This window comes from Tenrec ecaudatus, chromosome 10 (assembly GCF_050624435.1).
Source record: "Tenrec ecaudatus isolate mTenEca1 chromosome 10, mTenEca1.hap1, whole genome shotgun sequence".
NCBI classification, from domain to species: domain Eukaryota; kingdom Metazoa; phylum Chordata; class Mammalia; order Afrosoricida; family Tenrecidae; genus Tenrec; species Tenrec ecaudatus.
Window position 1 is genome coordinate 31,725,933 of NC_134539.1, and position 25,280 is coordinate 31,751,212.

At 46.7% G+C, this 25,280-nt stretch overlaps 2 protein-coding genes across 2 annotated transcripts; one reads left to right on the plus strand and one right to left on the minus strand.

Moving 5' to 3' along the window:
* The first annotated feature begins 186 nt into the window (after positions 1 to 186).
* Positions 187 to 16,106, plus strand: NUDT2 (nudix hydrolase 2). The gene is made up of 3 exons (XM_075558951.1): positions 187 to 265; positions 13,140 to 13,273; positions 15,401 to 16,106. The coding sequence occupies exons 2-3, from the start codon at positions 13,147 to 13,149 to the stop codon at positions 15,715 to 15,717; spliced, it is 444 nt and encodes a 147-aa protein (XP_075415066.1). The 5' UTR covers positions 187 to 265; positions 13,140 to 13,146; the 3' UTR covers positions 15,718 to 16,106.
* A 4,416-nt stretch (positions 16,107 to 20,522) lies between these two features.
* LOC142457851 (large ribosomal subunit protein eL39-like) lies at positions 20,523 to 20,678 on the minus strand. Its single transcript, XM_075558953.1, has one exon. It carries the CDS (start codon positions 20,676 to 20,678, stop codon positions 20,523 to 20,525), a length of 156 nt encoding a protein of 51 aa, XP_075415068.1.
* Positions 20,679 to 25,280: the final 4,602 nt, after the last annotated feature.

Sequence of the window (25,280 nt, forward strand, 5' to 3'; positions counted from 1 at the left end):
CGTTGATGAGCCCGCCCTTCTCTTCTAGGGGACCAATTGTAGATCGAAGGAAACAGGGGGCGTAACTCAATTTCAGCCAATCGTTCCGCTGGAGCGATGATCTCGCGAAGTTCTTCGTGAGGAAAAAATGCCTTTGAGGCGGGCCGAGAATACTCTACCCAACTCTATTCGTCACTCGGAGCACAACTGAGATTCCTGATTGGCCAACCAGCTGTCGGTCTTTGTCGATGGCCTGCCGCCTGCCGCCTGCCGCCTGCTGGTTTAGGTGAGTTGTCTTGGAGAGAGCTGGTCGAGTTTAGTAGTCGGTTGGGAAACTGAGCCTTTTACAGCCTTGAGCATCTGCAGCGGACCACTTTCTGGTCGCTGCAGAGTCAAAGGTGGACGCTCCCTCCTCTTAGCTGCCAGTGAGGCCTGGTTCCAGCCGTTCACATGGCATCAGTTTTCCCCTGCAGGGAGGAGGGATACTCTTGACTGGTGAACCTTGCACAAGACCATGCCAGACAGGCCCACTATAGTGATGGCCGAGGGTCGGCAGAGCTCCGCTCCCACTGTCCAGCGAGCACCCGAGCTAGTTCTCCTGTGCCTCAGTACCTTTTTGCCCCTGCCTGCTTTCTGCAAGAGATTTTATATATTCGAATGGAATGGATAAGCGTGTGGAGATCATTAATCAGAGAAGTCAAAAAATTTAAGAAAGCCCCACAACACACCACCTAAAACATAGTCCACTTGTTCTGGCCTGTTTCGGACCTTTCGTATTCTATCTTATTAGGCTCTTGTTACATGCCATTCAGTCAGTTCCGACCCACAACGACTGTATGCACAATGGAACTAAACATGGCTCTGTCCAGCGCCATCCTCACAATCTCTCCTTTGCTTCATCCATTGTTGCAGTCACGTGTCAATCCATCTCCTTGTGGGCCTTCCTCCTTTTCCCTGTCCCTCTACCAAACAGAGTGTCCTTCTCCAGGTACTAGTCTCCTGACATGTCCCAAATATGCAAGACAAGTCTCGCCATACCTGCCCCTAAGGAGTATTCTGGCTGTAATTCTTCCAAGACAGATCGGTTAGCCTTTTTAGCAGTTCATGGTACTTTTAATATTCTTCTCTAGCACCACAATTCAAATGCATCGATTTATCTGTGTTCTTCCTCATTCAATCTCCCACTTTCACACGCATATGAGGTAGTTGGACATACCATGGCTGAGTCAGGCACAGCTTGGTTCTCAGGGTAACATTCTTGCTTTCCAATACTCTAAAGGGGTCTTGTGCAGCAGATTTACCTAATGGAATACTCCTGAACTCTTGACTGCTGCTGCTTTTCATGTCTTCACTGCCACTTTCATGAGCATTGATGGTGGATCCAAGCAAGACAACATCCTTGACAACTTCAAACTTTTCTCTGTTTATCATGATGTTACCTATTGGTCCAGTTGTAAGGATTTGGGTCTTTACATTGAGCTGTAATCCATCCTGAAAACTGCAATCTTTGATCTTCATTAGCAAGTGCTTCAAGTCCTCCTCACTTTCAGCAAGCAAGGCTGTGTCATCTGGATATCGCCGGTGTTTGTAAATCTTCCTCCAATCCTGATGCCACATTCTTGTTCATATAAGCCAGCTTCTCTGCTTATTTGCTCAGCATACAGATTGAACAAGTATGGGGAAAGGATGCAACCATGCTGCACACCTTTCGATTTGAAACCATGTTCCATTCACACAACTGCCTTCTTGATCCATATAAAAGCTCCCCAGGAGAACGATCAAGTGTTGGAATTTCCCGTTCTTCTCAAGGTTGCCCATAGTTTGTTCGATCCACACAGTCAACTGCCTTGGCGTAGTCAATAAAGCACTAACATCTTTCTGGTATCCTCTACTTTCACCCAAGCTCCATCTGACATCAGCAATGCTAATCCTGGTTCCCTGTCCTCTTCAGAATCCAGCCTGAACCTGTGAACCCTGTCAATGTACTGCTGCATCTGTTGTTGGATGATCTTTTACTACATATGATATCAAAGATATTGTTATGCAATTTGAGCATCCTGTTGGATCACCTTTCTTTGGAATGTATACAGATAGGCATATCTTCCAATCAATTGGTCAAGTAGCTGTGTTCCAGATTTCCTTACATAGACAAATGAATGTTTCCAGTGCATCTTCAGCTTTCTGAAACATTTCAATTGGTATTCCATCAATTCCTAGAACCGTGTTTTTGGCTACTGCTTTCACTGCAGCGTGCACTACTTCCTTCAGCACCACTAGTTCTTGTTCATGTGCTATCTCTGGAAATGGTGGTATGCTGGCTAGTTCTTTTTGGTACAGTGACTTTATTCCTTCCATCTTCTCTTTTTTTTTTAATTTAATTTTTATTTTTTTAAACATTTTATTAGGGGCTCATACAACTCTTATCACAATCCATACATATACATACATCAATTGTATAAAGTACATCTGTACATTCTTTGCCCTAATCATTTTCTTTTTTTTTTCCTTTTCTTTTTTTACATTTTATTAGGGACTCATACAACTCTTATCACAATCCATACATATACATACATCAATTGTATAAAGCACATCCATACATTCCCTGCCCCAATCATTCTCAAAGCATTTGCTCTCCACTTAAGCCCTTTGCATCAGGTCCTCTTTTTTTTTTCTTCCCTCCCTCCCCTTCCATCTTCTCTTGATGCTTCCTTCATCATTCAAATTTTTTCCCATGGAATCTTTCAAGGGTGCAAATCGAGACTTGAATTTTTCCTTGGGTTCTTTCAGTCCTTGCACATTTCTTTTTTTTTAAAAACATTTTATTAGGGGCTCGTATAACTCCTATCACAATCCATATATACATCAATTGTGTAAAGCACATCTGTGCATTCATTGCCCTCATCATTCTCAAAGCATTTGCTCTCCACTTAAGCCGTTTGCATCAGGTCCTCTTTTTTTCCCCTCCCTCCCCGCTCCCTCCTCCCTCATGGCCCCTTGATAATTTATAAATTACTATTTTGTCATATCTTGCCCTATCCGGCGTCTCCCTTCACCCCCTTTTCTGTTGTCCGTCCCCCAGGGAGGAGGTCACATGTAGATCCTTGTAATCGGTTCTCTCTTTCCAACCCACTCTCCCTCTACCCTCCCAGTATCACCACTCACACCCTTGGTTCTGAAGGAATCATCCGCCCTGGATTCCCTGTGCCTCCAGCTCCTATCTGCACCAGTGTACATCCTCTGCTCTATCCAGACTTGCAAGGTAGAATTCAGATCATGATAGTTGTGAAGGGTGGAGGGTGGGGGGGAGGAAGCATTTAGGAACTAGAGGAAAGCTGTATTCTTCATCGGTACTACATCACACCCTGACTGACTCATCTCCTCCTCTAGACCCCTCTGTGAGGGGATCTCCAGTGGCCGACAAATGGGCTCTGGGTCTCCACTCTGCACTTCCCCCTTCATTCACTATGGTATTTGGCTTGATCTTCTCGAATTGCCCTTTGAAATTTCTATTCAGCTCTTTGTCTTCATCCTTTCTTCCATGTGCTTTAGCTACTCTTTGATTAAAAGGAAGTTTCACAGTCTCTTCTAACATCCAGTTTGACCATTTTTACCTGTCTTCTAAATAACCTTTTGCTTTTTTTATGAATGGTCTTGATGTCCTCCCACGGCACATCAAGTCTTCTGTCATCAGTGTCCAATGTGTCAAATCTGTTCTTGAAATTCTGGTGGGATAGACTCAAGGCCTTATGTTGGCTCTCATGAACTGATTCTGTCTCCTAAAGACATGAAAAAGGAAATAAAGTGCGAGGTCTTAAAACCAACTGAATGCAGTGCATTTGCCAAATGAAAAACCCTTTGGTGTAAAAGTTAACAACATGATGGAGTCAGGCAGACCCCACTGTGGAACCTGGGGCAGCTCACTTAACATCTCTGAGCCATGGCTTCCTTTTTCCTCTTCTGAAAAGTGGCCACAATGCCTCAACGGGTATCGTGCAGATTAAGTAAAATAATATCGAATCATCTTCATAATTGTTGCCGCTGTTAGGAACCATCAAGTCTGGTCCTCACAGCACCGCAAGTATACTGGCCAATGGGGCACAGATGCCTCAGCTCTCAGCTTGTCAGTTAAAGTAAAAATGGAGCAGTGAGTTATCCAATTCTCACTAATAATTAAAGAATTAAACTAGGTCCTGAAAGAGCTTCCCCCACAGTAACTACATTAAAAGGAATTTATCTTTTGAGACCTTATGCATAAAGAATATCATGTGTGTTCTCCAACAGTTCAGAAACCATAAAAAGCTATTCCTTGATTCACCTATCAAAAGCTACGAGCGGCCATTAAAACAACCTGGAAAAGCTTTCTGATCTTCTTATGATGCGGGGATCAGGGCATGCAAGTATCTTTTTCAGCACCTCTGATATGCCTGCCCGCATATAGGCCTTTCTTAGTTTACCCCCTACAACAACCTGGAAAAACGGTTATCTCTCACTTTACAAACAAGGAAAGTGACGCATAGAGAAGTTAAGCGACAGCTATTAAAGAGGAAGGTATGTCTTGCTGCAAAGCAAATGTGTTTTCTGTGTGTGCCTTCGCTGTTTCTGATGGAAAGGATGAGAATGCTTACAACACCAGGTGACCAGACAGGTGAACAGACACAGATGGGCAGGGAAACCTTCTACATGGAGGGGCTTCGGCAGAGCAAAACCTTTCTTTTATAGGAAAGTCCTACCAGGGGAACTGATGACGGAAGAGGAGTTGATCATTGAACCCTAAGTTCATCTATTTACTTTGTGGGTAGTTTATAGCAGTTAAAAATCAATTTGTCCCAAATAAATCATTAGCTTGCGTTTAGCCTCTCTCTTTGACCCAATCACTCAAACCCAACCCTGGAGTCTTCATTCACTTTACCTCTCCCCCAAGTCAGACAATGAAATATCAACTAGCGCTGAATCCGTCGTTGAAATCTCTCGCAAACTCATCGCTTCCTCTGCTTCAGAGCCTCGGCCTTAACTTAATTACATTTCATTTGTCACTTAGGCGGTTGGCTACAGGCTTCTAACTCATCTCTCGCTTTCAGTCTTCCTCTCCAAACTTGTTCTGTGCCTGGCAGCCAGAATGTCTTTGTAGGATATCAGTCTGATCATATTAAAGCACTGCCTAGAACCAGTCAAAGGATTCCTCATTTTCTGCAGAATGTAAACCAAGCCATTTAGAGGGTGTTGGCCCACACTCCTCCCCTTCCGTGGCATGGCCCTTGACTCCACCTTCAGAATCCTTGTAGGGTATCTCTTGACTCTAAAGAGAATCACTCCTTGTAGACTATACTCCTTCCCATGTTTCCATCACTTTGACACACAGAACATACTGTAAGTGGTTAAAGGATCTTCCTGAGCCCTCAGAAAGCAGGCACTTTGTGTGGTTCAACTTTACCCTTCAATCGTGTTACCCTGCCGGTGGAAGAGGACACAACAGACACAACAGAGGAATGAAGAATCCCTGCAGGCGCTCCTGTTAGGATTGTGTGTGCTTCCAGACTTGTGCAGCAGGTGGCACTCACAGGCTGTTTATCGGATGCCTCAGGAGACTTGATTTCTGTCCCCACCACGTCTGACTTTGCCCTCATCCGAGGAGGAGCCGATGTGCATTTCCCTACAGGTGACCGCTCCTGTTTCTTCCCTCTGCCACAGCAGCCCGGTCTCTTCAAGAACAGTGGCAGATGTCTTGGGGAAAGTGCAAGTCGGGACACACTCTCTCTGCCTCAGTTGAGTCTTGGTAGTTGAGAGCTTTTATTTCTTTTTCTCTCTTTGTTTTTGTTCTCGTTGTTGTTATGAGAGGGCGTGATTCGGAGTGAGTGGCTTTATTTGTCACCTCCTTCTAGAGCAGGTTCTCAACCTTCCTAAGGCCGCGACCCTTTCATACAGCTCCTCCTGTGGTGGGGACTCCCCGACCGTAAAGCTATTTTCGTTGCTGCTTCATCACTCTCATGTTGCTACTGTTGTGAATCAGGCGACCCCTGTGAAAGGGTCGTTCGACCCTCAAAGGGTTCGAGACGCACAGGTTGAGAGCCGCTGTCCTAGAGGGAGGACAGTAATTGGAAAGATTGTTACGCTGTGGAAGGCGAGGGGACACTGAGTTGCTTGTGGATGGCCAGCGTTGGCCTTCCTCCTCACAGAGAAGTGACCTGGGAACAGTTCCTAGCCGTCAGGGCCCTAACTTAGATGTGGGTGTCCTAGTCCAAGGTGTTTCTAACGCCTGGGGCTTGATGGAGGTGGCTTCGAGCATGTGGTGTGGAGTTCCTACTTCCCAGGAAGCGACAGAGGAAGCCTAGAACCCTTAATAGATAGTAAAGTTTCCATGCCCCGGTTGAACTTTACCCTCTAGGTCAGCAGTTTTCAACCTGTGGGTCTCAAACCCTTTGGGGGTCGAATGACCCTTTCACAGGGGTCACCCGATTCATAACAGTAGCAAAATGACAGTGATGAAGTAGCAATGAAAATAATGTTATGGGGGGAGGGGGGTGAAAAAAAAAAAATAATGTTATGGCTGGGGGAGGGGGCAGTCTCTCAAGAGACCAAGACTTTGTCATCCATGTACTCCCCTCCCTGCCTTTGCCTCCACACCTCAAAGCAGGTGAAGAACCCTGAAGCCCAGTCTGTGGTCAGGATACGAGCCAGATATTTTTAAAACCTTTGTTTGAATAGAGATTCAAAGACTAGGCGTCTCAGAAGTGGAAGTAATTGTCTAAAGAACTTGTGTGCCCAGTGGCTGCAGCAACAGGCTCACGCCTAGGACCCATTGTGAGGATGGCACGGGACCCTGCAGGGTTCCCTTCTGTGACGCTCAGAGGGTCGCTATGGTGGAAACCAACTCAATGGGACCCAACAACAACAGCATTTTCGAGGAAGAATCAGTAGCCCAGTAGTAATATTTTAAGTATTTAATTTTAATATGAATGTCAATATTTTCTTACTCCTCAACCTGTTTTCATGATGCCTACATTTCTTTTCAGTGGAAAGGATTTCTTTAAAAAAAAACCCTTAGTGAGCAGTTACATGATCAAAAAAGGAATTTGTGTGCCTTGTTCATCCTAAGCTGTACTCTTCCGTGGTGAACAGAGCCATGTAAGGAAAGAGCACAGACTGTGGAGTCAGGTATGAATGTGTTACTAAGGGCCATCGAGGTGATGCCAACGCATAGCAACCTGAGGTACAACACTGCCCATTCCTGCTCCATCCCCACAATGATCGCCCTGCTCGAGCCCACAGATGCAGCCACTGTGTAGATCCATCTCTTTGGGGGTCTCCCCTTTTCACACGCAGCCTCTACTTCTCCAAACATGATGTCCTTGTCCAGGGACGGACATGTCTAAAATACAGGAGACAAAGGCTCTCCATCCTCACTTTTGGACATGAGCTTCAATGCTGAGCTCTCGGTTTATTGAGCCTCCACATCAATTCAGCCCACTGAGTTCTTTCTGACCATTGGCCACAATGTGAAAGGTTTTGTCTTCAGGAAGAGTGTATTTGCTCTGACTCCTCTAGCCAGCGCTGGGAGGGACAGTCTCATCCTCAGCAACCTGCCTGGGCTAGCCCTGGATGGATACTGGGATACTCAGGTTGCGTGGTTATGAGTCGTGCCCGGAGCAAGTCTGTCCGAGGGCCTGTAGGAACCGAGCCCGTAAACCGTTCTGATCTGCAGTAGTGCACACATCTCCCGCACAGTCCCTCGCCCCCTTCTCTAGTCCCACCTGTGATGTGCTGAATCAGTCTACCGCCAGTCCCAGTTTTGTGACCATTTCCTTTGTGTCACATGCCCTGTTTAAGGAGTCACGTGGCTGTGACTCCTTTGGGCACCATTGTGACCTCATGCTAGATGGGCTCCCTCACCCAGGTGTTTTGTTTTTGTCTTGTCTTTATCCCGTTTGAAGCTTAATAAAGGAGTTTTTTATTCCCTTCAGCATCTGAGAAGCATTCTGTTTGCACATCTTTCAAAACAAGGTTCTTTCTTCTTCTAGCAGTCCAGAATATAGTCAACGTTCTTCTCCCATACCATAATTCAAAAGCATCAGACTCGTGTGTTTTCCTCAGTCACGGCTCCACCTCCACAGTCATATGAGGTGCTTGAAGGTACCATGGCTTGGGCCGAGTGCACTTCAGTCCTCAAAGCGACATCTTTGCTTATTAATACTTTAAAGAGGTCTTTTGCAGCAGGTTTGCCCAATGCAATGTGTCCTTTGCTTTCTCGACAGCTGCTTCCACAGGCATTGATTGTGAATCCCAGCAAAGTGAAGTCCTGGATAATTTCAACCCTTTCCCTTTTCATCATGGTGTTACTTACTGGTTTGTGTTGAGTTCTAATCCATACCACAGGCTTTGATCTTTGTCATTCACTGCTTCCGGTCTGCTTGGCTTTCGGCAAAGTTGTGTCGTCTGCATATCACAGGTTGCTAATGAGATCTCCTTCAGTCCCAATACTTCATGTGATCCAGCCTCTTGGACTGTTTGTTCGGAATACGGGTGGAATAAGTGCGGTGAAAGGATACGACCCTGATGCCCACCTTTCCTGAGTTTATATCACTCAGTCGAGATATGGATTCCCATGCTACTTTAGTCATTTACATCAGCTCTGCCCTTGGGCCAGTGTTTTAATGTTTTTGAGTCTTGGTTTTCTCATCATAAATGAGATACTAAGGCTTCTCTTAGAGACTGTTGTGAACATTGGGAACTGTGTCAAAAGAACCCGGCAGCATGTCACTCTCACAAGCTCCACAACAAAACTCAAAACAAATCCATAGCCATCCAGTGGACTCGAGCTCCTAGCTCCCTTGTAGGACAGAGTAGAATTTCCCCAAGCCTGTACTCTTTCACCGTTTATGTTCAGACTTTGTACTGGGAGGTGGGTGACATGTTACAGAGCAAATAATCAGTTTTACATCCAACAGTGCATGCACGTTTTGTTCCAATCCCATATTGCAATCCCCTCAATGTAACATCACCTCTTCCACTTGTCCCTGTCTCCTGTCTCCATACCTCCTTCTTTCCGAGCCTTTCTGCACTTTTCCTGGGGTTCAATGCTGCCCTTTTGATCTCTAGTGATTGATGAGTCTAAGGAGGATGTGCAGCACGGGGTCATGGTTCCCCTTATATATCTGTCTATTGTATCGCTGATCATTGGGTTCAGGGCCAGCCCCTGAAGGGAGACTAAGGGCCGCAGTCACGGGGTTCCCCCAGTCCCTATCTGACCAGGAACCCTGGTCGCTGATGATTTTGCATGTAGCCCACAGTGGGCTCCCCTGCCACTGAGCACCTTCTCATACGGTCCCTGCCCGCACAGTTAGTGGTGGTAGTTCTGCATCGTGCAGTTCTTCTGGTCTCGGTCATGGACACCGGTATCCTCATGGCCCATTGGTCCACTGGACTAATTGTTTTATGTGTCTTTGATCCTCACCGCAGGGAGAGAGACCAATCCTAGCACCTGAGATGATGGCTCACACTAAACCCGGGCTCCTCCTCCCCAAATTAGGATGTAGATCATTGTCTTTGTGAAGGATGGTATGCCAGTGGACCTTGCTGTCCCCTGAGACTAAAGTCCTAAGCAAGCGCCCAGGGCCAGAGCCTCGTTGCCTTGTTTCTCAGGAATTTTCATAGCCTTGCCCCTGTGTGCCCCTCGTTCATGGACAAATGTGCAGTGAAGAGATATCGTCATGGACTAACTGCCCTGGTCATCCAACCCCACACCCGTTCAACCTGTGCGTCTGTCCCCTAGTCCAGCCCTAGCTCACTGCTGTTGCAGGATGGGGACTCTAGCAGGATTTGCCTTGGTTGCTTTTAGCTTGAACTCCTCCCAGCGCCTTCGCCTGCCTCCATGTTTTTACCAACCTCCCTCTCCTTGTCTGCTGCCCAGGCTGTAATCCTTGTGGAATCTTCCTCCCCCTGAGCAGCTGGTGGGTCCAAACTGCCAACTTTGAGGTTAGCAGCGAAGCACTGAATCACTGCACCACTGGGCTCCCGTCCCCGCCTAGGCACTTACATGCACGAAGCACAGTTCTTGTTGAAGGGGAACAAGTTGTGCGGGGGTGGAGTTGGGAGCTCTTGCGGTGGCTAAAGGTATATTTATGAGAGCTTTGGGGCTGAGCCGTGTTCGCAGTAGCATTCAGATTAATTTGATGAAAACATTGGAACACAACACATCAGTATAGTCATCTATCTGTGAATTCCATTTTGGCACCTAGGTCCCGAGCCTCCTAGCCTGTGAGGGAATTGCTTATAGAGACAAAGAATCCAAGAGCACTTTTCCGTAGCTTCTGGAACCTTCTGATGACATTGAGGAGGTTTTGTTCAGTTTGTGTTTTTTTTCCCCCTATCCTAACCACCTCAGGCACTTTGCCACTTTTCTAAAGTGTGAATTGCCTGCTGTCAGCCCTGAGTTCTCACCTCAGCAATCCTGGCGGCAGGCATATTTGCATATTGGATGCTGTGTTCCTTAACCCCCTGAGGTTTGCATCCATTTGGAGTCCTTGTGGGAAAGCTGGCTGCTTTCAAACCCCAGAACAGTTGGTGCTCCACGGTCTCCAGAAAAAAACAGAAAACCCCCAACAATAGCTTCATTGATTTTTATGTAAATATCACTCTTCAGGAAAACACTGAGCTTTTTCCCAGGCGTGCCCCCCTCCCCCACCCCCCAACTTACCCTGAGCATTTGTTTTAGTGGGAAGCAGGGAGAGAGTTCAGTTGAGCCAGTGAACATCTGTTGAGAGCAACTGTGCTTGGCCCCAAGGACACAGATGGAGCCTGTCCTGCTTCTGTGCCGAGGCCCACTGCACCGGTCCCCATGCTCTGTCCTGTGGTGGCCCTGTGCCGCGTTGCCATACCTAGGCTGGAACCTGTTTCCCAGGATGCCCAGAGCATAGAGTTCTGGATGAAAGTTGACCATAAGAGAATTGTATAGTTAAGATTTGGAAAGCTGAAGTGAAGTGACAGGCACTTGTTTACCACTGTGGTGGACAGAGCGGGACACCAGGCATGTTGGTAGTGCAGGGACATTGACACTGATCTGCTGACTCACCTTGTTGGCATGGGACAGAGCTCGGGCCTGCCGCTTCCCCAGCTCCTGCAAAATCCCCTCCTTCAACTGCTCTTGCACCCTGGACCAGATGTGTGCGTGGGGGTTCAGCTTCTGCAGGTCACCTACCTCCTTACACAAGGAGATGGTGAGAAGAGGTCCCGGGTTCAGGCTGCCCTCCTGTAACAAGTCCCAGGTGTTCTCATAGGTTCCATTTGTCCTCCCAGGTCTTTGTTTGTTCTTCTCCACTTCATTCATAGCCAGCTTTTCTTCTCAACTACCAGCCCAGCTAGCCAAGAAGAATTCAGACCCAACACCGGGAGTCCTAAGTAGAGAGCAGGTAGCCCAAGCCAACTGAGAGGGCAACGGGGAGTTCTGCCCTTGTGGCACTCTTCTGTGCAGGAGGCCAGAGCCTAGCAGGGAAGGAAGCCTGTGATCCTTCTTCCCTTGCGATGAACAGTTGACTGGTCTGATTCTTGGGTTGGGTCGCTCCTGCACATGAGCATCCACTGAGATAGTTTTTGCTGGAGTGCTCCTTTCTGGTGCCCTAAGCACCCCCAGAGGAGAAGTTTGGCCTGCTCCTCTTTCCCTGGTGGCTCCAGGAAGCCCCCTCCGGCCTGTCTTGCCCACCTCCGTGTGGACATCTTTGCATTCCCTTGCTGCATTGGCGGTGGCAGTGGGTGGAGGAATACTCTGCCCTAGTCTTGGGTCCTTACACTTATCCAGGGGTCCCAAGGCAGGAGCATGAGACTGTACATCCTTTTACCACTTTGTGCCACTTTCTGAGCATTTTTAGAGAGAGAGAACGTGAGGAAGGGTGCTTGTTTCTGCCTGAACCATGAACCAGTCATTTGAAAGCCTCGTTCACCATCTGCAGTGACAGGGTGCTTCCAGGATGGAGGAAGTTCTCAGCATAAATAGAGTACAAGGAAATAGAACACAGTATTTAATAAGAGCTTGCCACCACTTTACATATACAAGGAGGGTTAAAAGTTAGTGGAAAACTCCATTATCTTTTTATTCTATTTCCCCATGAACTTTGTGAAGCCTTCATATCTATTTATAGATAGATATTTAGCTCAAACAGCATTGCATTATACATGATTCTGAATCATGTTTTCATTTAATGTCTGAAAATTTTATAGGCCGTGCATTTAGACCTATCCCTTTTTAAGAAATGGTTGCATAATCTTCCATCATAGAAATGTATTATATTTTATTTTGCCATTCTCTTGTTAATGTGTTTTTGGGTTTTGCCTTTTTTCCCTTTGTGTTGATAATGCAAATCACGCTGTAGCGAGCATCCTCATCTGCACACCTGAAGCATCGGTTTCTGTACGTACAAGTGCCTTCCAGTAGAATTGCTGGGTCTGAGGGAAGTACGTTTTACATTCTTATTATGTTCCAAACTATTATTACCTAACCGCCCTAAGGGAATATGCCTGTTCGCTCTTCTGCCAGCAGCATATGAACACACAGACTATGTTGAAAACCCTCTTTGAGATTATTTCCAATCCCTAAAAACTCTTGTTGTGCGTTGTAGAAATGGAAAGGGGTGTCAGGTATTTTGTGAGGCAGGCGCTGTTCCCGAGGAGCGTGACATCGCCCTCTCTTGGCTGGGCCTGCAAATCGCCCTGCAGCCGTTTGGGCCTGAGTTTTCCAGCTCAGGCAGAAGCCAGTTTCTCTTGATTGAGCGCCATCAAGGGGCCTGTGGAGAGCAGCAGCCCCTCCTCCAGGGGCCATCTCCACACCAGCTCTGCGATGTCTCCGCACCAGCTCGTTCTCTGGCTTTCTGAATCCTCTAGACCAGGCCTGCTGATTGGAGATCCTTAGAAGCAAACCCACTGAGATGCTTCTGTTTCCAAGGGTTCCCTTGTGAAGATCTCCAGTCTCTTAACAACCATCCACCGACCCTGTGTGTTTAGGATAGAGGCCACGTTGACTCCTGGTTTCCCTCAGTGGTCCTCAGCATGCCGCCTTTTTCTTCTGGGTGATGATGCAGCGCCAGTTGGCTAGTCCTGTGCTACTCACAAGTATTGATCTTCTTTTGTGCCTGTCGCTTCCCAGTGTCCCACATTTGATTTCTTTACACCCTTAGATAGACCATGGCCCTGAGAGCATGTGGCTTGATCATCTTCAGAAGATGCCCTATTCCCAAACTGGACAAAGACTCCATTGAGTTTCTACTGCTGCAGGCGTCGGATGGCATTCATCACTGGACTCCTCCCAAAGGTGGGGAGCCAGGGGGCTGGCTCTCGGGGAATGTCAAGCTTTGCTCAGAAAGCTACCCTGCCAGATCACCCTCCTCCCCCTCCCCCTGACACATACACACACGCAAGGCTTTTCCCCAGAAGCCATGCAGCAAGAGGAGGCGGGATAAGCAGCAGCTCTTGAACCTAGAAATAAGATCTCCACACCAGGCCAAGCCACAGCTAGAAATAGACGCCTGGGACCAGAGCAGAAGCAGCGCCTCGCTATGTGGAGAGTAATGCTCACCAGCCTCTGTGGTGAATGTTTGTGTACAGGAAAGGCACTGAACCCCGCGGGCATCCAGGATCTTGGGGTCAATGCCTGATGACACTGGTCAAGTCTGACCATCTTTTGGGGGCTTGAGGTTTTCATTTGTCCGCCAACCTGTGTAGGGAAGAATGGAGAAAGGGGAGCTGTCTATGACCGAGGCACTTAGGACGGGCCCAATGGTCACTAATATAGACCCTGGCTCTGGCACCTGTTGGAATGAGGAGCCCAGAGGGGTCAGCCCCAAAGCAGGGGGGAGCAGGGAAGAGATAGGAATGAACAGGGATCTCGGGTTGGAGGAAAGCAAGGAAATGGGAACAGGAAATAAACACCTTCCATATATTTGAATTGCAATGGGGAGAAAAAAAAAAGAAGTGTCATAACTGCTATGAATAGGGATATCACACTTGTCTCCTGATCAGCGAAGTCACACCGCAAGCTCCCTTCCATTGAAAGATGTCACGGAACGTCTAATTCTTTCGTGCTTGGGCCTGGGGAGAAGTGACCCTGGAACACTGACGGGGTGGAAAGTGGGTCGATGCCTCGGGCAGGATGTGCTCAGAGATCCCCCACACCTCTTTGGGAAGGTAGGGCATCCTGGTTGTAAAAATGCAAACCCAAATCACTGCCATTTCGTCAACTCCGACTCGTAGCGACCCTGCAGACAGAGTAGAACACCCCTTTGGGTCTCTGAGGCTGTACCTGTTTGTGGGAGCAAAAAGACCCAGCTTTCTCCCACAGGGCAGCTAGTGGCGGTGAACTGCTGATCTTGTGGTTGCCGGCCGAACATGTAGCCCTCTGCTCCCTCAGGGCTCCCAACACTGCTAGACCAGGTACTATATGGTGAGAATTTCCCCCGAAACCATGAGCTGGGATGGGCCTTTAGGTGCTGAGCTCCTGGCAGAAGCCGCTGACTCAGAGCACTGCGAAGAGGCCCTGGGAAAGCAAAGCCTCGTGCCCACACCAAGCTCCTGCTTCCTGTGTGCGCTGCTGCGGCCCCGTGTCGGCAGAGGCTGTAGAGGAGCTGGTTGCAGCCTGTCCTGAGGAAACTGCATGTGCAAGAGACTATGACCAGGCCCTTCCCCATTCTTCTTAGCACCACCCCCCATCCCCCGCCCCAAGACAAGCTGAGAATTTGTGGGAAGGGCCTAGAGGGGAAGCAGAGGCCTGCCCCAGTCTGCAAAGCTTCACATTCTCATAGAACAGTTTCTTGGCAGGTCTCTGTGTGGGTCTGGGTCTTGCCAATAAAATTTCTTAGAACTGGCGCTCAGCTTGTCCTTAGTCCGAGTTCCCTTCAGGACTTCGCTTTCCCTGTGAAACCGAAACCGGCCCAAGCTCAGGTGGAAAGCTGAGAACACCATGGCCAAAGCCTCGACAGCTCTTTGGCAACAGCTGCCGTGCAGCCATGCAAGGGTTTGAGCCTGCCTGCTGGCCCCTGGGCTTCTGGGCCCAACTGCAGGCAGTGTGAAGCCCGCACTGAGGAATGGGGGTGAAGCACTGTCTCTTCACGGAAGCGTGGTCTCTGAGAACATGGGATGACTGACAAGAGCTCTAGGGAGTGAGAAACTGAGATTGCAGGGGTCTACCTCTCCCCACCAGACTGGCCAAACACATGCTATTCCCCAGAGCAGAGGGAGTGGGGAAGAGGGCTGGTCCCAGTCCCATGGAGCCAGCCACACCTGCCTGACACCCTCTGCTCGGTCACTTTAGCATGCAGTCCACCTCCAGGCTCCCTTTAGGAACCAAAGTCACCACAGACCCCTCTTGAAATCCTCTGTGCTGGGAAATACAGCTTTTGGAGCTGTGGAAGGTGACCTCTGCATCTTCTTTTCCCCTAACCAGGTCACGTGGACCCAGGAGAGGACGACTTGGAGACAGCCCTGAGAGAGACTCGAGAGGAGGCGGGCCTAGAAGCCAGCCAGCTGAGCGTGATTGAGGGGTTCAGAAAGGAGCTCAATTATGTGGCCAGGCAGAAGCCTAAAACAGTCATCTACTGGCTAGCGGAGGTGAAGGACTATGACGTGGAGATCCGCCTCTCCCACGAGCACCAAGCCTACCGCTGGCTGGGGCTGGACGAGGCCTGCCAGCTGGCTGGGTTCAAGGATATGAAGGCAGCGCTCCAAGAAGGACACCAGTTCCTCTGCTCCCCGGAGGCCTGAGCTGACAGCGCGGAGGCCTCTGGCTTCCCCCGGATTGGCCCTTCTGTGATGATCCCACCCTCCACCTCCGGGGACTATTGTGCTGGTCTTTGGCTCATCACGGCAAAGAACAGATAGCATTCATGAAACTGGCTGGGGACTTTGAAATGAGAGTAAGCAACACCAACAAAATCTCAGCTGGGTGGAAAAGAAAGCAAAGGAGGAATTACAAAATAAAAAATTTCAGGTCTAGTAAATGCATCCTTATACTTGACACACAAACCTCATCTGCCCGGCTCCCCTATTGTGTGTGTTCATTTCCTGGATGGTTGCCTCTGCTGGGACGAAGACAGCTCAAGTGGGTCAGCTCTGATTTTAGTCCGAGGGAAACCTGTGTCCATACCGTACACCCCAGAGAAGCTAAGAGCTAGGGAGTCCGAATGGCAGACCTAACACCACCTGCATGGCCCGGCCTGTCCCAGACATCCAACCTCCAACCCCCACCCTACCCCCCAAGCTCTTCAAGAAGGTGGCTTCCAGTCAGACAGGATTTCCAAGTGAGTGGGACTGAGAGCAGGAAGCCGCTCTGCTCTGCCTACTGATGATCTCTTCCTACCACTGGCCCCATGCAGAGTGCGTTGTACATACTCAGTAAAGTTTCCCTTGAAGAATCAATCAGATCTTGACATGATTGATTGAACTGTATGATATGGATTATGTGCCAATAAAAACAAAAAAAGAATTATCAGAGAAATGGGCTCCCCCTAGGTCAGGTCACAGAGGGATGAGGAGGAATAGGCAACCTGGAACTCAGCCCAACTCAGGTCACTCAACTCAGCCTGTTCTTCCTCTTCTCTCTGTGAATGGAGAAGGCCACAGTTCCCTGGGTCTTTAGTTACTCAAGGAATGGTGGAGTGGGCCTTTGTCAGCAGGGCTGAGATCACTGGGAAGGGGGCGGGCCCTGGCCCTGGGCTCTGCCTGGGCCACTCAGCAGCCGTGTCAACACACCTAAGCATTCCTTCCCTGCCTGCAGCTGCCTTCCCCACTTTCAGCAAATCCCCCATTCTTCCCACCTCCTCCCTCTCTCCACAGCTAAACCGTAAGAGCCACAGGCACAGGAGTTGGGTCTCGGCAGGCCCTCGTTTCCCTTGCTACTAGAGCGCCAGGAATGCAGGGGCAGGTGTTAGGTCCTCCAGAGCTTCCAGGAGCTGTGAGCCGCTGGGCTCATGTGGATTTCATTAGAGGGTTGTTGCAGAGTGACAGACAGAAGACTGGGTCGGAAGGGGCATTGGCAAAGGTCACCCTGGATTACCAGGGTCAAGCAAAGCCAACCCTGCAGGAAGGAGAGAGAAGTGGCCCAGGTCTTAAGCAGGCTTCCAGATGTTTTCAGGCCCCGGTTCTCTGTGCAGACAGGGCAGAAGTCCTGGTGAACCAGATGTTGGCCCACAGCCAGGGACTGGAATGGTTTTGCGCCTCACCCCTCGGAGCCGCACTCTCCAAAGGAGGCCTGCTGCAGGAAGTTTTGGGAGCTTAGTGTTCTCTTTCCAGGCCAGCCGGGACAACATCCTACTGATTTAACAAATGCCTGCTGGGCAGTGGTGCCAAACCACAGACGAGCTGCCTCTAACAAGGCCTGGCGGGGCTCCGTGCTCGCAGAAGGAGAGGCCATGGACTCTCAAGAAGCTAAAACCTCACATGTCAAAGGGATCTGGAAACGGACCTGATTTTGCTGCTCATTTTTATAGCCCTGGCAGTCGCCTTGATGTGGAGAGTGCTTTGAGAGACTGCTTGCAAATCTCTTGCAGAGATTGAGAGCCAGTCCGCTGGGTCTCAAAGCTGTCATTAAAACCCAGGCCCCTGGGTGAAGGGGGCCCTGTAGGTTGTCTTGCTGCTCACTTGGCAGGCGGAGTTGACAGTGTGTGGAGTGCGAGAGAGTGGAATGGCACTGGGCCATGGGAGGCAAGAAGGCTGTGCCACCATCACGTCTCCAGCCAGCTGGGCTTGTTCAACCTGAACTTCGAGACCCCAGAACATTGTAGAGTCCACGAACCTGGTCCCACCATGCCCCCTCCTGGTGAGCAGGCCTGCGTTCTGTTCTGATGATGCCAAGATTGGAGGTTGGGCCACGGAGTTGTGCCAGCTTAGGAAGATGCTGCCATGCTGAAGGTTTGTTTCCAGAAGATGAGGCTGCTCAAGAGTGATCCCAAATGAGAAGCGACTCCTGCCCTAGGCCCTCTGAAGGAGAATTCTCTTGGGATCCCTGCCATTTCGACAGGCCTCTGGCTCTGAGTCCCAGGTCCTATAATGTGGTCCCTTCAAGTTCTGGGTGTGCATAAGGCTTCCGTGAGTTATGTGACCAGAGTAAGCAAAGAGGTGGCCCCTATGGTCATCCTCCCTTCCACTGTGCTCTCTCCAAGGGAGGACTTAGAAATGGGAGCTGAAGGAGGGCCTCATTTGCTCTGGAATTAGCTCCCCAGAGGGAGGGGGCGAGGAGGGATGGAGAAAAAGGTGGGCTTGCTTCTTGTTCCTTCCTGCAGGGGTCTGAGGAATAAGGCCTAATTCCTCCTGGGCTCTCAGTAGAGACTGGCTTGGGATAGGGGCCTAGGCAGGACCACAGTCTGAGGAAGAGCTGCCTGTAGCTTGAGATGCTTTTTAAAAACATCCCCCCCCCCGCCTTGTCACTTCTATGACTTCTAGAATCCTGGTGCTCAGTCCCAGGATCCTCAGACAAGAATTTCTGGTTCCTATGCCCCTACGGCTGCTCATCCTTCTCAAACTCATCAGGTACCCTAGGGAGTTAGTTCAGTTACATCATTGCTCTCTTTCTAAATCAGGTAAAAATTCACATAACACACAATTAACTTTCTTAAAGTATACAATTCAGTGATACTCAGTGGCCAGTTCTGTAATATTTAGTGTACTCACCATGTTGTGCACTAAATACCACCAGTTTCACATACCATCTGTTTCAGATGTCAAACCTGGAAAAGTACTGGCTGGGGGAGGGGATGGTGCAATGGTCTGGGATTCCTGCACAGTTCTGCCATTACCTTGCTATGTGATTTCAGGCAGACCCGGATCGCTCTGGCCCTCAGTTTACTCATTAAAACAAGGGCCTTGGGGCAGATGACCTCTAAGATTGTGTTCAAATTCTGACTCCTCAGCTTACTGTGGGAAGGTCAAAGTTCTGGCAGTCTCTTCCTTGCTGTAATTTTTCTGTGTTCCAAGAAACTCGAGTTTTCGGATTCTAAGTTTAAAATGTTTTGTGTAAATTTATTCATTGAGTATTGCTTATTATAGGAAATGATTTAAAAATAACCAGATTACTTCCTCCCAGAACTGACAGAAGGAGAAAACCTTCCTCTAGAGCTGGCACTGTGAATTCAGAATTTTAGCCTCCTCCATTGGGAAAAATTCTGTTTGTTAGAATGGAAATATATATATTTGGAAATGTACATAGATATGGAAATATATATATACACACATTATATAGCTCAATCTTAAATTGATATGTGGGTGTTCATTACATTACACTTTCAACTTTTCTATATAGTCAAGTTTTTTAAATAAGAGAACTTGGGGAAAAGTAAATATGAGTTTGATCTTAGCTGTTCAGTGAAATGATCTATTCATAGAGCAAAGGCCAGAGGGGAAGGGCTGAGAGTGCTCCTCTTTGGATGGGACTTGAGTCTTTGTCCTGATGGGATCTGAAACTGATGGTATTTAGTGCAGTACTTTTTGAGTACTTAATATTGCACAAGTGACTGCTTAGTATACTCTAAAATTGTTGATTATATGTTATGTGAATTTTGCCTCCTTGAGTAAAAACATTCCCCCTTCTTTCCGCTTTTCTCAATTTTCCAAATTTTCTATACTCTGAGGTCATATTTTTACAAATTGTAAAACATTTTAATTCATTTCTATTTAAACATGATTAAAAGATGTATTTTGAAAGGAGGGTTTGGCACTTCTAAGAGAAACACTGGCTTGAAAGTAAGCAGAAAGTACTCAAAGGCAGCAAGACCATTGTGAGTAGATGTGATCTTTTAACAGGTCAAGCTTCAAAGGGCCCAGAGGAAGGGCCAAGAAAGAGTAAACTCTAATATTGGTTGGAAAAAGCTTCCTCCCCTGTTGGACTAAGTCCCAGACAAAAGCAAACAGTGGGTGTGGAGTATGTTGACCATCAAGGGGAAATAATGAAAGGTGACCTCCATCACTCAGCAAACACTATAGTTAGAACCAGAATTCTATGCTTATTCTAGAAGGTTTTTTTTGTTTTTGATTGTACTGTTGTAATTCACGTATTATAAAATTCAACCCTTCAAAGAGTATAATTTAATTTTTAGTAACTTTCACCATCATGGTCTAATTCCAGAAGCTTCTCATCACCTCAAAAAGAAGCCCCATAACCATTAGCAATCACTCCCAATTCACCCCACCCACTGCCCCAGGAATGTCTTTGTGTGCTTTTCAAAACTACCTTTTCCCAGTTGAGCAAGTTTCCTTCAGTTTGAAGTTTGGTGAGTATCTTTAAGTGTCAAAGGGTGCTGGATTTTGTCAAATTCCTCTGTATATTGAGATGCTCATGTGATTTTTGTCTTTTGTTCTATTAATATGGCATGCTACATTGGTTGATTTTTTTATGGCCTTACATTATTTATTGTTAAACTTTTGATGCAAAAGCCAAAACACCAAGGAAGAAAACAGATATTTGCCAATACACAGTCAATTGATCAGATGGTGGCAAAGTCTTAAATTCAGAGCGACAGACCACTAGTGAGGCTGGGTAAATGTGGCTGTGTGTGCCAGCCTATGGCAGGGGCTCCTTACATACCCAGTTTGGTTCTTCTCCAATGTCTTCTCGTGGAATTATACCTGATCTTATTACCAGTTTTCTTTAGAATCCATTGAGGAATGGGCTGATTCTGCTTTTGTTTCCTAACCAGCAATCTCTTGATCCTGAAAGTGTTATGAGAAGACATTGTGAAGATGGAAAACCACCATGCTCAGGATGGTGGAGAAATACAGAGAAGGCAAATTGGTTTATTTTTGTTCACGGAACCAACTTTGCGTTCCTGGCTTAAATCCCATTTGCTCTTGATGTATAAAATCCTTTTCATCCATTGCTAGATTTGGTTTTCTAGTGTTTGGTTGAAGATTTTCATGTCTACATTTGCTGGTTTTCTCTCCTTAACATGTATTTCCCTGAATCAGGGTCATAGTGATGTTTAAGGGTACAAAAGAGACCCCATTTTTAATATAATTTAAAGAGAACATTATTAAGTCTTAAAAGAGATAAAGACACATCATCCAGATGAGGGAGACCACCAACAGGAGGTTTAAATAGTGTCCAAGGGTTCACAGTTGAGATGTGAGATACAGAGAGTGTGGGTGGTGAAGCACAATTGGTGGCATATCAATACATCACATCACAGTAACAGGAAGAACTACAGAAGCAGGGACAGGACCATAGTTGTCTAACGGCAAAAGCATGACTCAGGAATGACCAAGCGGCACTCTTGGACAACTTGAAAAAGGAAAACTGTATTAGCTGGCAACCCAAAGGAGCTAGTGTTCCAGAAGATCTGGGCCCCGAATGGTGGGAGAACATAGCTTTTATCCTTAGTCTGTGAGAGCAAGGTCACAGAAGCAGAATAGTGCAGACAGTCATTGGTAAAGGAAGAAGCGGGGTGGGAGGGGCGGTGCTTTCAGGGAGTGAGGAAGTACATGAGGTGAAGTAGTGCCCAGATTTCTTTTTTATGGGTTAAAACTCCCACATTAGGATTTTCCTTATGTTTGGGGCACGTATAGTGTTAGAGGAGCGTACAGATTGGTTCAGGGCCTTCTAACCAAGGCAGCCAGGGCCAAACTGATAGGACACGACTCATGACTAAGTGACCCTTCCTACCACCCCCAGGATGGTGACCTCGTCAAGGACACACACTAGGCTAGTCCCTAAGGGAGAGACTGCCCCTTCCTGTGCTGGCCAGAGTAGAGGAGGCAATCCACTCTCCAAGGCATTCTGCCGAAAGCTATGCTCACCTACTTCCTTGGTCAGAAAGCATTCAATGGAGGTGTAATCTTTGTGGGACACTACAAATGGATTTGGGGCAGCCACTGCCTTCTACACCCTTTTGCAAACCAGGGTGCTCAGAATTTAATCTCTAATACAGTGACCACGTAGAACGATATGGGAACTAGTCCATTCTATTTTTTTTGGGGGGGAAGGATGTGTAATATATTGGTATAATTCTTGAAATGTTTTATAGAAATCATCAGGAAAGCCCATGACACTGGGTTTTTCTTTATGGCAAGTTTTGTGATTACAAATTCAATCTGTATATTTATTATATATCTATTCAGATTCTCTAGTTCTTGTGCCAGCTTTTGGTAGTTTTTCTATTTCTAGTGATTAGTCAATATCATCTAGATTATTTAGCTTCTTAACATATAATTATGCATAGTATTGCCTTATAATCTTATTTATGTCTGTGATGTAAATATTTCTGTGATGTAAAATTTATTTCTATGTTTTCTTTTATATTCCTGATTTTAGCAAATTAAATCATCTTTCTTTTTATCTTGATCCATATGGCTAAAGGTTTGCCAATTTTGTTGATATTTTTATTTTACTGATCTTCTCTATTATTTTTCTATTTTATTTATTTCTGCTCTAATTTTTGGCATTTCCATAATTTGCTTGACTTGACAGCGACTGACAGAAACATGCACTGCAACAACACAGATTTATGACAACGGCTTATGGTGATCACCTTTACAATTAGGTGGAAGAGAAAGAACTATAAGTCAAAGACACATTGAAAGCAGGGGTGTCATTAGTCCATGCAATGAGAGTTGCAAACAAAACAGTCTTTTGTACTCCTATTTAAACTATGTAGCTACTCTTTATTTTTGTTTGTGCTTGTTTGTTTTTTTGTTTAGTGTGATTTCACTTCAACTTGAAAGACCTCTTTAGCATTTCTCATAGGGAAAGGTTTTTTTTAACCTAGCAAAATCTTTATTTCTTCATTTCTGAAGGATTGTTTCTTTCCCCACATATTATTCCACTGTCTTCTGGCCTCTCTGGGTCCTGATGAAAAATCAACTTTGTTTTGATGATCTCTTTATGTGCTGAGTTGCTTCTCCTTTGCTGTTTTCAAGATTCTTTCCATGTCTATGGCTTTCAACAATTCAATTATAATGTGTACACATTGTATCTCATTGCGGTTATCCAACCTGAAATTTGTTGAGCTTCTTCCACCACTCCACTGCTATTGAGTGGATTCTGACTCACCAGGACCAAATAGGACTGAGCAGAATTGTGCCCCAGGGATTTCGGACCCGGCAAATTTTATGGGATCGGACAGTGTTGACCATCTTAGATGTAGATTGATTTTTCATGAGAAACTTTGAAAATTTTCAGAGATTATTTCTTCAAATATTTTTTCTCCCTTTTCCTCTCTGTCCCCTCATTCTGGAGACGCCCATTAGGTGTATGCCTGTGTACATGATGGTGCTTCATAAATGTCTGAGATGCTATTTATTTTTCTTCTGCTTCAAAAAAAGTTCTCAGACTAGATAAACCTCTGCTCATTTATCTTGAATTTGTCTATTCTTTCTTCTGCTTGCTCAAATCTATTGTTGATCCCCTCTAATGAATTTTCCTGCTATTGTACTTTTTAAGAATTTATCTTTTTTCAAGAATTTATTTTTAATACTTTCTCCTTATTGCTATTTTCTACTGGTAAGACATTTTTCTCATACCTTTCGTTCGGTCCCAAGTGTGGTTTTCTTTTCTTCTTCGAACATATTGAAAATTGCTAATCAGTCTTTAGAGTAAATCCACCAGCTGGGCTTCCTCTATGTCTTGCTTGTTTCCTTTCTGGTCTATGGTTAGATGATATATTTTTTTCCTTTCTGGTCAGACTATGGCCTCATAATCTGTTATTAAAACTAGATAGTTAAAATAATATTGTATGGCAAGTCTGGAATTCAGATTTTTTTCCCCTTCCCAAAAATTGTTGCTGTTTTTTTTTTCATTTTGTTTTGTTTTTGCTGGTTTTTATTGTTTTTTTTTAGTGACTTTTCAGAACTAATTCTGCAAAATGCGCATTCTTTGTCATGTTTGGGTACTGAAGCCAGGGCTCAGTTAACAGTAGTCAGAAAGTGACTGGACAGACAGGTTTTTCTGAGCCATCTAGACTCCGCACTTGTCTACTCTTTGCTGATGGGCTTTTGTGACGGAGTCAAACGTCCAAGACTCAGTTGGGTGACATGCAATTCTTCCTTAGTGTTTACTTCCTGCTCACACTGGGGCCTCAAAGTCAGCTTGAGGTGAGAACTTGGGGCTCCTCGTCTCTGAACTTGTGGACAGTCCTTCCTTGCAGGTGCCTTCTAGATTCCCAGGAATGTAACTGGGCTTTGCAGAGTGCCTGTGGACTTCTCATTCCCCAGGTTTTCTTTTATTTATTTATTTTTTCAGATTTTCTTTTAAGTATTCCAATATCCTCTGTTATGTTTAAATGACCTTGAGTTATCCCAAAGGCTCTAATTGTTTTTGACCAGTGTCCCAGGGAAGAGTATTTTTACCCAGGGTGAGAGCTGCGAGTCAGGTCACATAAAGACTGCCTCGTAGGTGGGATCTTCTAGGCTTCACCAGGTAGGTCACCTAATGACAGTTCACTGGGAATGTGGCTTTAGTGGAGCTCCAACATGATCAAGCCCTTGAGCTGAGAGGTTGGCAGTTTGATTGCACTCAGGGGCACCTTAGAAGCTAAGACTGGCGCTCTGCTTTCGATAGTTCACAACTTTAAACACCCTGGTGTTGCGACTGCTCTGCTTGGCCAGGGGCTCCTGGTCTCCTGAACCTAAGAATGGACTCGCGGACCTCAACACAGCAGGCAGAAAGCTGAGTTTATTTGGAAAGGAAGAAAAGCACCTGATACAGCAGGTGGGGACTTGAATGTGTTGCCCCCAAAATAAACTGTGTCTAGGGGCTTTTATCAGGTGTGGAGGATGTGGCCTGTCTGCACCATGGGAGCAGGAATGGACCAATCTGAGACTGCACCCCTATCTCATATCCAATCAAAACCCAGTCATGCTCTCTTTGGGGCTGGGTCTTGCCTGGGCAGGGACAAGGAAGTATGCATGCGAAGGTCAGCAAAAAGAGTTTTAGGCTTTAAGATTAGATTGTCCCAGGCTGCTGAGATTCCCCTTCCAGATATCCTGCTGCTCCCTGCATCCCTGAGCTCTTGGGCCTCTTTCCCTCCCTCTGACTGAGGGCTCTTTATCTCTTGTCTCTCAGTGGGAAGCAGCTCTACTCTGCGCCATGGCCACCCTGAGTCCAGACCCCTGCTCTTTCCCCTTGGGTGGCCAACCTAGGCTGCTAGTTTCCCTGTGGCTGCAGGCTGTGGGGCTTTCAAAGTGAACATGGCACTGAAGAGGAGAGGATGGGCATAAAGCAAGTTCAAAGACCACCCAGCTTGCTACTCTTGTGGAGACTCGCTGCTTTTATTAAATCAGCGCGCCCTGGATTGTGCCAAGCCTTTGATTAATTTTTAGAGATCTAAAGAAGTCATTTTTAC